Below are 12,278 nucleotides of genomic sequence, written 5' to 3' on the forward strand. Positions count from 1 at the left end.
AAAAAACCGAGATAGCTCAATGCAAACCGAGATAACCCAAAACTAGTTAACCAAAACTAAACCGAAATTAAATCAAGTCTATCCAAAAATCAATCAAGGTCCCATCAATCAACAACAAATCAACCGAAAACCCCCAAACTAACCTAAATATTGGCGGACTTGGGGGCTTGCTCTTCTTCCTCGGCGTCAGACGTGACATGCATGGGCTTCCCCTTCCCACGCCGAGGCTTCTTCGCCGAACTCTTCACCGGTTTGGGTGAAGCTGTTGTTTTTCTTTTCCGGGACGGTTTGGGTGAAGACGGCGACTCCTCCGGCGCCTTCGTCTTTGTCCGGGGACTCCGTCTAACGACTTCCTTTTATTTTTTCCCGTGTTGTTTGGGTGATTGAAAGTCGTTATCGTCGTCCATTTCCGGGACGGTTTAGGGTTAGGATTTGGGGGTTGGGTGAGAGAGGGAGATCGCGACAGAGGGAGAACGCGAGAATGAGAGAGGGCGCGAGGATGAGAAAGAGGAAGAGAGAACGCGACAGAGGAGAAGTGGGGATGACTATGGTTAGACGGGAAATGAGGAGAAGTGGACGGTTTTAGGAAGAGAAGAGGGGAGTGACCGTTTGAGGAGAGAGAGAATTTTGAGGAGAAAACGAGGGAGAGATATGAGCGGGAATGAGCGAAAATGAGGAGTGAGATGGGATATGAGGGAGAGTTGGTGTGGGTTGTAAGAAAAATTTAAGGGGAGGGTAAAAATGTAGTTGTACATTTGAGTTAGTGGCATTTGTGGCCAAATTATGACTTTTGTGGGAAATTGGAAAAAGTTAGTGATATGGTAATAGATGGGGCAATTTCCCTTTATTTTTCTTTTTCTTATTCTTTTTTCTTCCGCCTCTCTCTCTTCAGGTAAATTTTTTTCTTTTTTTCTTTTTCTTTTTTCTTCTCCCTCTCTCTCTCTCTCACTCTCTCATGAACGCGTGCTTGAAACAAGTTTTTGAAATAAGTAATCACCGTGTCTATTAAATAATCACTTATATTAAGAGGCCGCCACATAGGTTTGCCATGAAGTGACATGTGGATAACTTTTGATTTTTTCTTTACCAATCTCTTTTTTAAGATTTTGTTTCTCTCTTTCTCTCTCTCCACACCCCATTTCAATTTAGGTAAATTAACATAAATATTAGTGGCGGTAAAGATTTTTCTCAAAATCAACCTAATAAAATATCAATTGAAATACTTTATTTTTTTACTAGAACTTAATAAGTAGCAGATAACATAGAGTTTGGTGTTATGCATATATGCTATAATAAAACACTTTAAACAAATAAATTTTATATTCTTGTATGAAAAAAAATATTAAAAGAGGAATTTCATACAACATTTGTGTTTTTCAAAGTAACAAAGGTTTGACAATTATTAAGCAAGTAACCAAATTCAAGCTAAAAGTGTTTACCTGCGTTTAAATTTAAGAGATTATCTTTACATGGATCAGCCTCGAGGATTAGACAATGGTTCAACTATTTGGTTATGAAAAATCGGGATCAGACACCAAAGCTTAGGTTATTATTATTATTTTTTTTTGGATAATGCAAATGTTCCAAATCCCACTAGATTCAAGGAGAATGAATCTTAGGCAAAATCTATATATGAATTGGCGGGACACGCAAAGATGGTCGTAGGAAAATGTGCCGCCAAATATGGAATCTCTAAATTTTGGAAGTGCAATAATAATTATGGGCGAGCATGGGACCATAACAAACGTTTACATGTTGAAAGATGTGAAATGCTACCCGTTATAATTGATACCCGTTATAATTTTAATAGCTTCAAGTATGGATAACAGAATTGTCAGTTCCCAATTATGGCCAGTACCCGGCTTGTAAACTTTTAAAATATTAAAAGAGAATCATTACTTAGCCAACGTTTTATTTTTTATAAAAAAAATAGCCATCATGCTGACGTGTCAAGTTTTTTATACTCTTATTACCCATATTTTTTTATCAAAAAATTAGGTAACTAGCCAACTAAAACCTTTGAGATTTCTATATAACCAAAATTTCGTAAATCTTAAGTAACCTTACGTGGTTAAGATGGTTGTTCAAGTTTTAGGTTGACCAACTTATTGAACAACTGATTGTTTTAAGCAGATTAATCAAGGTGATAAATAAGCAAACAATCAAACAAAAAGCAATAAAGAACACAAGACAATTGATAATCCTTTTCGGTATAAATAACCTACTCAGGGAGACTGATACGTCCAGCTAAAAGAAATAGACTATAATCAATCAACCAAGGTTATATGAATATTAATTTTGACAAAGCTCTCCTTCGTAAACACCTCTCTCCTTTGGTTATCTCCGATGGATATGGATCCAAGCTCCCCTCGGATCTAGAGACTCCCTCTCTAAACTTTACCCGATTTTCTCCCGAAGATCAATAGCACGTAAATGCAACACACGATCTCACACTTGGTACGACGGTACAAAAGCTGTGAGTTGTTCTAAGCTTGTTGTCGATGAGGATCTCTAAACAATTAGAGAGACAAGAAAAGAACTATGGCGCCGTGTATATGCCAAACAATCGAAGAAGAAAAAAAAACGACCCAAATACAAACTCTAGAGGGTATATATATATATATATATATATATATATATATATATATATATATATATATATATATATATATATATATACGGTTGGTTCTGAATCTTACGTGGAAAGTCAAATCAATAAGATCCACCAAATCCGATATTATAATTCCAAGCAAATCAGGTAACTAACCAAAACAGTTAGTTACTTGATTCCGCGTGAGGAAAAGACGCAACTGCCCTGACCTTAAGTTGTTTGAACAACTTGTTGACGCTCCGGCTTGAACAACTCGGTTACAATTTGTTTTTTCAAATAAACTATGCCATAAAGATTTAATAAATAGCCATAAGATGATGTGGCATTCATGATTTGCCCTTTCATTGAAATAAAATGGTGGGGTATTTACGTCAATTTACACGTGTAAATACATTGACGTGGCTATTTGCCTAAGATTTACAAAACGTTAGCTATATAGCAATGTGAAACTGTAAATATGTCTATATACCTAATTGACCCTATTTTTATTAGTTAATTAAATAAGGTTTTTGAAATTAAAAAATACCCAATTTATTATTCAAATCCTTCTAATTAATAGGATCTCACGTTCTCTCTCATTTCTTTCTAATCATTCTCTTTTTCTCTCCAAAATTTCTCTCTCTCTCTCTCTCTCTCTCTCTCTCTCTCTCTCTCTCTCTCTCTCTCTGTGTGTGTGTGCTGCTACAATACATGAATGAAAACGAAATTTCACAAAAAAAGTAGAGATTTTTTAGTGGAAACGGGCCAACAAAGATCGAAGCTAAGGTTAGGGTTCAAAGATCGGCGCGAAGATTATCAACACCAATTCTGGAATTTTTTTTCTTTTAAATTGTATTAAGTTAATAATTGGTAATATGTTAATAGGGTTCACTGTGCGGGCTCTTTCCCTCTCACTCATGTCTTTTTCTCACTGAATCAGTAGTTAATTTTGTTGATTAAAATTAATGTCATGTTTTGGTATAGTTTCATATTTTTAGCTTCTGAATCATCAATAATTTTTTAATAAATTGCATAAATGCCCCCTGTATTATAGCCCTTGTAACATCGTGCCCCTTGTAATATAAAAACTCGATTTTTGCCGCTCAATATTATGGTTTGAGTCATTATAGTCCTTCCGTCTATTTTAAGCTCATTCTGTCAGTTTACTAGGCACGTGTTTGTCACGTGGCTCCTTAAATGAATACAAATGATCAAAATACCAATATAATTTAAATTTGTTTGTTTTATTAAAAACATGGAAAAGCTTATGTTTATCATACACACATATACATGTATATACACGCATACTTATACATATATAAAATATAAATCACACAAACACACATATCCATGAAAGAAGGAAAAAGATATGAATATGGTTGCAGAGGAAGCTTCGAGCTCTACTTGATCCATCTGAACGAGACTGTGTTCAGGAAGCTCGTGGAAAGCGGGTCCGTCGGTCGGACCAACCACCTGTGGTTCAACCCGACTCGAAGAGGCTGGTCCGCATCACTACCAGAGCTTGAACACCAAAAGCCCCAACTCTTTTTATACTAATTTTTCCGGTGGCGGTGGTTTGGGGCTCTGGAGAGTGATGGATGAGATTATGGATTTGAAGATATTTTTGGGGCTTCCGGCAGATTATGAAATTGTACAACGATTATTGGTTCTTAGTTCGAACTCGATTTCAGAATATGAAACTGCTCGAATTCATCGAGCTTTTGTGTGCATGTATGTTTTTCTCCGTCTTTTTTTTTTCGCAGTCAGGGGTGTATATAACATAAGAAAAAAAGGTCAGAAAATTCGAGATGCGTGTGGCTGGGTTCGACGCTGGGAACAAGAATTGCGTCATCACTGTGATGAAGCAGAGAGGAATCGACGTCCTTTTGAACAACGAGTCGAAACGAGAAACGTCGTATGTGGTGTGGTTTGGCGAGAAGCCGAGGTTTTGGGGTTCCGTTGGAGCAGCCTTGACGATGATGAATCCCAAGACGACGGTGTCTCAGGTGAAGAGGCTGATCTGAAGGAGATTCTCCGACCCCGAAGCCTAATCCGAGCTCGGTCGGCTTCCCTTCAAGACCTCGAGTCCGCCTCCGACAGAGGAATCTTGATCCAGATCGGGTCAGCCCCGCCCAGGTCACTGCGATGCTCTTTGCTCACCTGGACCACATCCACGAGGCCGACGAAGCTAAGATGAAGCTCCAGGAAGCCGACGAAGAGCTCGAATCGGCCATGGAAGCTGCCATGGACAAGTTCCGCCGATTAATTTGAGGTTTAATTTTTAGTGTGGGCTGTGAACTGAAATTGAATGAACGGAGAAAGAGAGAGAGAGAGAGAGAGAGAGAGAGAGAGAGAGAGAGAGAGAGAGAGAGAGAGAGAGAGAGAGAGAGAGAGAGAGAGAGAGAGATGACTTCTTTTCAATTTTTATTGTAGCTTATTTTTATTTAGATGTAAATTGAAAGAATACATAGTCTTTTATTTGACTATCACATGATAATCACGTGACCTCTTAACTAACGATGTGTGAGAAATGGTTAACAGAAGAAGTGCAATGATACAAAAAAATGATATTGAGGGACAAACAAGTCGATTTTATATCACGAGGGGCACGTTGTAACAAGTGCTATAATTCAGGGGGAATTTATGTCATTTATTCATAATTTTTTTGTAAACTAACTACATATACCTCTCTCTCTTTTTTTTCTTTTTTTTTTTTTTTTTTTTTATATATAGTTTCAGCAATCATTAGTTAATTTGTGTTAACTATCCTCAATATGCCCTCATTTGTGTATGATATCATATCTTTAGATGTTGAATCGTCAGTTAATTTTTGTTAATTATCGTTAAAAATTAATTGCGATTGTAAATATCAAGTTACTTTATTTTCAGATTTTTTTTAAAAAAATTGTTTAAAAAATTTATTCGAATCGCTGGCTCGAAGTCTTGCAATTTTTTTTTTAATTTTTTAATGAATGTTTAATTGCGTTCATAATTGATTATTTAATTTTTGGAATTGTAATTACTTTTCTTTTTAGTTTTATGAAAATAAACACTTAAGGGCATTTAGGTAAAAGGTTAATATGGGTTGGCTATTTATTTTAAACTTTCAAAACGTTGTCATATTAATTACAAGGTTTCAAAATGGCTCATTGGCTAGAGTGCCCATATTGTACATACTATACATATACTTAATTAAAACAAATAATATGTATAAAAACTCTTCTCTCTCATCTCTCCTCTCTATCCTTTTCCTGATTTTTTTGTCTCTTCCTATGGAAAAAATAAGGAATAACCAGTTCTGTACTTCATTCCAATCTGATGCTAAAAGTTTCTCTTTGGCTATCGGAAAAGATGGAAGTATCGTCAGAATGGTCGAGAGGATGGGACCAAACTTTTACAGTCTTCTTCTTCATAGGAATGCTCTTTTTTGGCTTTGTGACATTCTTCCGACTTTGTTGGCCTGTCCTAAACCAGAGTCCTTCCGAAGGTTACGTAATCATCGCCGATGTGTTTGCCAACTCAGAAGAGGACGATGCTTTCGGATCCTTAAAGTATCAGGTGGGAATAGCCGTGCCATCTTTGTCCCTGAAGGTTCTCTTTGTAGAGGATGGAAAAGCATGTTGGATCCTTCAGCAGTCTACTGAACGGTTGGAGGGAGAATGCCAGGCCTCCTCTTTCTTCTTCTGTAATCTCTTCCTCGAAGTCCTTCGCCGATGTCGTGTCCTCGAGAGCTGTTTCCAACAGCCCTCTGTCCCGCGCTCCGGCCAGACCTCCCAGTCTGAAGCCTACCAGAAAAGTGTCTGCCATAGGCTCATCGTCTCTTCTTCCCCCTGTGTGCGATTTTAAGAAGGATTGGAATTCAGCCGTCACAGTTCACAGACTATTGTCTTTAGTCTATTGGAAATCAATCTTCGACTACTTAAGTAATTCTTTAGACCGGGAATGTCCTTATACTTCTTTTGGGAGTGACAAAGCGTTGCTTTGGTGCTACAGTCTTGAGGAAAAAGAAAAAACTCTAAGTCTTAGAAGTATCTTCAATGGCAGCGAGAGAGTGGCAGCTCTATCTTCATGGAAACCAGAAGACTACCCCCTGGCCTCAGAATTCTTTGCCTCAGACCATTGGATCAGGATTGGGGGCCTCCCTCCTAACCTTTGGTCGGAGAAGGTTTTTTTTAGAATCGGAGAGATGTGTGGTGGATTGCTTTCAAATTCTAAATGCACTAAAGACTTTTCTTTTCTGAAGTTCGCTAAGATTAAGGTAAGAGGCTCGCTTCTGCCTCAATCTCAAGTCTTAGAGTTCGATTCAAGAAGGATTGTCTTCTCTTGCTTTCTTCTCTCCGATGGTCTTCATGGCCGGAAAAAACCAGACGTCATGGTGGTTCCAGAGACGTCCCCTTGGGTGTTTTGGCGAGTCCCCAGCCACGCGCGCACGGGTTGGTCCCTGTCTCCGAGAAAGAAAAGCCTCTTTCTACCTCAGAATGTGTCGCTAATGATTTTTCTGTCGGGGAAAGAGAAAATAGCGGCTCATTTAAGATTAGGGATCCTTCCCCAGATTTGAACGCTAAAACAGAGGAAAATCGTCTTCTAATAATTTCCCTTTGGCGAAACGTGCGTTCATCCCAGAAGTCAGGATTGGAGATTCGGTTTCTCCTTTTCCACGTGGCCCTGAGTTTTTGGAGTTGGGTAGTTGCTCCTATGCAGGCCCAATTTCCAGTCCTGGCCCAATATGCAATCACCCAGCCCCTCATAAGACTTGCTCTGATTCGGGCTTTGTTGCTGAATCAAAAGGCTTGGCTTCTTAAGGCGATTATAGAGGAAGAAAGTCAGCACCGGTGAGCCAATCTCTTTCCAGCGGACCTATTAAAAAAAGTGGCACCCCAAAGAGAAGATCGCTTTTAAATCAGCGACAATCTCTCGATGGGAAGACTTCCTAGCCGAAAAAAGGATAGCCTCGAGAAGTTGAGTGGAGTACGACAGCGACTCGAAGCTGTTGAGAGACCGGAACTACGGGAGATTTTTTTCGAGAAGACGTCGAGAAGATCAAGAGGCGACGTCAGCTTATAGAAACGAGGCGTTTTGCGAACCAGTTTTCGGGAATGAAGAGTTGGCAGGGGATGAAGAAGCCGGGTCGGCAGGAAGTTGTGGTGATTCTGATTTGGAAGAAGGATCGTCCGTGGATTCTTTTTTATCGTCCGACAAGGATAACCCTGAACCAGAGGAATGCTTGGACAGTTTTCGTCTAGTTTTTGGTGAGGAGCAAATGGTCGTGGTCCCTTTTGAAGCAGAGGTGAATCGATCTCCAAGGTATACAGAACCTCTCGACGTTCGTCTATAGATCGAGGATGCAGTCTCTTCCCAGTAGAGTTATTCTTCTTCGTTTCAGTATTCTGAGTTGTCCGGAAAATTTCTCAGAATCAAGGGTCGAGACAGAGAGCTCCGAAATTTAGAAATCGAGATGTCTTTCGGCAAAGCTAATTATCTTGGGAGTTTATCAAGTCATCAATGATGATTCTCTCTTGGAATGTTAGGGGCTCGGGGAGCTCCGATAAGAGGAGGGGTATCAAGTCGTTGATTTGTAGCATGAGACCGGATATCGTGATCCTCCAAGAGGTTCGTAGATCGTTTGTTGATAGAAGGTTTGTGGGCAGCATTTGGAGTTCGAGATTTAAAGAATGGATTTTCCTCCCTGTGATTGGCTCCGCAAAAGGCATTCTTGTGGTTTGGGACTCGAGGAAAGTCAGAGTGTTGAATAACCTCATCGGTTCCTTTTCAGTTTCCATCGAGATTCCTAGAGAAAAGTCCTCTTGGTGTTTCTCGGGTGTTTACGGGCCGTGTCAGCAGGGAGAGCGTGGAGCTTTTTGGGACGAGCTGGCTGGGCTCGGGGAAATGTGTGGGGCAGATTAGTGCGTCGGGGGAGATATTAATGTGGTTCGTTTTTCCCACGAACGTTCTTCGTCGGTTAAGGCTAGGAGGTCGATGAGGATGTTCAACGAGATTATAGGCATGCTTCTTGATCCCTCTTTGGCGAACGGGATTTATACTTGGTCGGCGTTCCGAGGAGTTTCGATCTGCTCTCGAATCGACCGGTTTTTGTTCATAGAGGGGTGGAGGGCTTCTTTTCCTTTTTGTGTGTAGGAAACCTGGTTCAGAGGAGTATCTGATCATTTTCCCATCACGTTGAACACCTGCTCGGTTAAGAGGGGTCTGTGCCCGTTTAGACTCGATAATTCTTGGCTAGTTAATAAAGAGTTTCGCAGCCTTGTGCTCGAAGAATGGGGCAAAGAACAAGAATCGGGTTGGGAAGGTTTATGTTTTATGCGAAAACTCAAACATCTCAAAGAAAAGATTAAGTGTTGGGCAGTAGGAGAAAGAGCGAAAAAGGTCGGTCTCAAGCTGTGTCTTCAAAGAGATATTCAGAGGCTCGATAAAGAAGAGGAAGCTACGAGTTGATCTACCGAGCTGCGCAACGAGAGATCTCTACTCAAAATCAAGCTTGCCGGGATTTTAGAGGAAGAAGATAGATCCCTTAGACTAAAAGGGAAGATTGCTTGGGCTAAAGACGGGGATAGCAACTCTAGACCTTTTTCATTCTCTTATGTCGTCTAAAAAATTCAAGAACGCCATCCGGAGGTTGGAAAGAGAGGATAGGTCCCTCATCGACGACAAAAATCTCATTGTTGAAGAGATTAACGGCTTCTTTTCCAACCTCTTCACGGCTCAACCGGTGGCCTCGATAGATTGGGAGGATACGGTTTGGCAGCCTATCAATTTGGAGTGTGCGAATGAGCTATCTAAGCCTTTTGATGAAGAAGAGATCAAGAGTGGTGTTTTTGGCTGTGCGTGAGGCAAATTCCCGGGGCCCGACGGTTTTTCTATCGATTTTTTTCCTAGTTTTTTGGGAATTCTCAAGGCTGATCTCGTGAAAGTTTTCTCCGAATTTCGGAACAGCGGCATCGTCAACAACATCACCAACAAAACCCTTCTTTGCTTGATTCCTAAAAAGGTGAACTCAAGCAAAGTGAAGGATTTCAGACTTATAAGCCTCGTCACAAGCCTCTACAAAGTTATCACGAAAGTGCTAGCTAACAGACTCTGATCGGTGATTGAAGATACGATAAGCAAGAATCTGGGGGCTTTTGTTAAAGGTCGCCAAATCACCGACTTGATCCTCATAGCCAACGAGGTCGTGGAAGAAACTAACCGTGATCGGAGGAAGGGTTCGATCCTCAAATTGAATTTTGAGAAAGCCTACGACAAGGTTAGCTTGTCTTTTTTGGACTTTGTCTTGGAGAAAAAGGGTTTGACTTGCGGTGGAGGAGTTGGATTAGGGGTTGTGTTGAGTCTGTCTCCTTCTCGGTGATGGTTAATGGCAAACCCCGCGAAAATTTTTCCGGTTCGAGAGGTATTCGTTAGGGAGATCCTTTATCTCCATTCCTTTTTGTTATTGTTGCAGATGCTCTTTCGCGATGTATCACTAGAGGGGTGAGTAGAGGCTGTTTTAAGGCCCTCGGATTCGGATCGGGAGCGGTTAAGATGTCCCAATTTGCAGACGATACATTGATCTTCGGTGAGGCTGAACCGTCGAATTGGGAAAATACTCTTCTCTATCGTCAAGGATTTCTGCGAGGCTTCGGGGCTGTCCATCAACATAGAAAAAGCAATCTAGTGGGTATAAATTGTACGGAGGCAGAGATTTTGGCGATCACCGAGGCTGTGGGTTGTCAGGTGGACTATTGGTCGATTAGTTACTTGGGCATGCCTCTAGGGGACAGCCCTAGAAGAAAGGGTTTTTGGGATCTGGTGTTGGCTAAGGTGACTAAAAGGTTGGCCGGTTGGAAGCGTGGTTTTCTTTCGAATGGAGGTAAGTCGACGCTGGTTTAAAGCTTTCCTTTCAGCCCTTCCCACCTACTATATGTCCGTCTTTAAAATGCTGAAAGGTGTGGCCGACGACTTAGAAAAGATTATGAAATCTTTTTTTCTGGGAAGGTTTTGAATCGAGATCTTCGAGAGCGGCTGTGGCTTGGGCTTGCTGTACGAAAAGAAAAGAAAAATGAGGTTTGGGTATCAGGAATATCGAGGTTAAGAACACTGCTCTTCTCGCTAAATGGCTGTGGCGTTTTCCTCTCGAAGAAGACGCTCTTTGGCATAAGGTGATTTCTGCGATCTACGGAACCCTTCCAAACGGGTGGGAACCGGGGGAGGCTGCTGACCGTACGTTCCGCAGTCCGTGGCGGTTGGTTTCTTTAGTTCGGGAAGCTTTTTTCAGCCGCGTCTCCTGGAGGGTTTTGGATAGTTCGGTGGTTCGTTTATGGGAAGATAAGTGGTGTGGGGATATGTGTTTCGTGGAGCGTTTCCCGGAGCTAGCCAGACTTTGCCCCTTAAAGGATGCGACGATTCAAACCTTCACGTCCCCCTCTGTCGAGCGTCAAGAGATTGTTAACTGGGATTTCTGATATGGTTTTGTTGGAGCCCTTTAGGCTTTGGGAAGGAGTCGAAGACTGTCGAGTGTGGCTAGGCGACAAGGAAGAGTTTTCGGTGAAGTCGATAGTGATCGATCTCTCAGAATAGGGGGAGTCGGAACCTGCCCCTTTCTTCGAAATGGTTTGGAAATCTCCGATCCCGAGCAAAGTCCAGGTCTTCGCGTGGCAATTGGCGCTCAAGAGAGTAAACACGGATGATCGTGTTCAGAAGATCAATCCGCACATGTCCTTGATGCCTAGTTTATGGCTTTTTCAAAAATTGGATCTTCCTCTCATGCCTGACTCCATAGACGGGCTGCTTCGGGTTCACGAGTCACAAGGACACAACGCCAAGTGGATTGCAGCCGCCAAGACAGAGTTCTTTCTGTTTTTTGTGTCTCTGGATCGCTAGGAACAATCGGCTCTTCAAGGAGGAGGAGTGCAGCTGGGATAGGCTGATTGATAATATTAATCACTGTGTAGCTTTATGGCTTCATTCAAATTGTAAAGATTTTAAGGGGTTTTTGCTTTCATATTTGGCTAGGGACTGGGGTAGTGCTTTATAATCTGTTGGTTAGGGATTTGTTTTTGATGTTCCGGAGTTGCTCTCGGGTTTCCTCAGCTCTTTTTTTCCCTGTATTTTCTTCGGCTGAGCCGTTTCCTCTTAATAAAGATCTCAGTTTCTTTAAAAAAAAAATTAGTTTACAATATCATAATATATACTCATTGTTAATATTAAATTTCAACTACATTAAAATCTGATATATATATATATAGTATATTGTGACAATGATTATATGTATATATATATATATTATAAAAAATATTATAAACCATATTGATATAGCCTTATAATATATATATATATATATATATATATACTTTTATATATTTAAATTATTATATTGAACATAAAATCGTAAAAACCCCACAATAAGTCACAATGACATAAAAAGTCTTGGTTGTTATGGAACTTTTAGTGGAGCCAAACTTTATAAATTGGAATGATCCATGTATAAAAGTAAAAAGTATGATTAAATTAAATAATGATGTTTATATAATTCTTATGTTTGTCACATCACATTTACAGACTATCAAGGATATATGAGATCAGCCACGAGGATGAGATGATAATTCTACTAGTCTATGACTATTTGATAAAGAAAAATAAATATCACACTCTAAAGTTTAGTTTTTTTGAGCTTCATGCAAAATTTCCTGATCTCACT

General features: G+C 40.5%; 1 protein-coding gene across 1 annotated transcript; it reads left to right on the forward strand.

The window, feature by feature from the left end:
* The first annotated feature begins 9,185 nt into the window (after window positions 1–9,185).
* LOC149407154 (uncharacterized) lies at window positions 9,186–11,043 on the forward strand. The gene is made up of 5 exons (XM_089618961.1): window positions 9,186–9,426; window positions 9,700–9,930; window positions 10,044–10,451; window positions 10,528–10,576; window positions 10,659–11,043. The coding sequence occupies exons 1-5, from the start codon at window positions 9,186–9,188 to the stop codon at window positions 11,041–11,043; spliced, it is 1,314 nt and encodes a 437-aa protein (XP_089475087.1).
* Window positions 11,044–12,278: the final 1,235 nt, after the last annotated feature.

This window comes from Urtica dioica, chromosome 1, assembly GCF_054948205.1.
Source record: "Urtica dioica subsp. dioica isolate 48M chromosome 1, U.dioica_male_clone48M_v1_H2, whole genome shotgun sequence".
In the NCBI taxonomy this organism is placed as follows: Eukaryota; Viridiplantae; Streptophyta; class Magnoliopsida; order Rosales; family Urticaceae; genus Urtica; species Urtica dioica.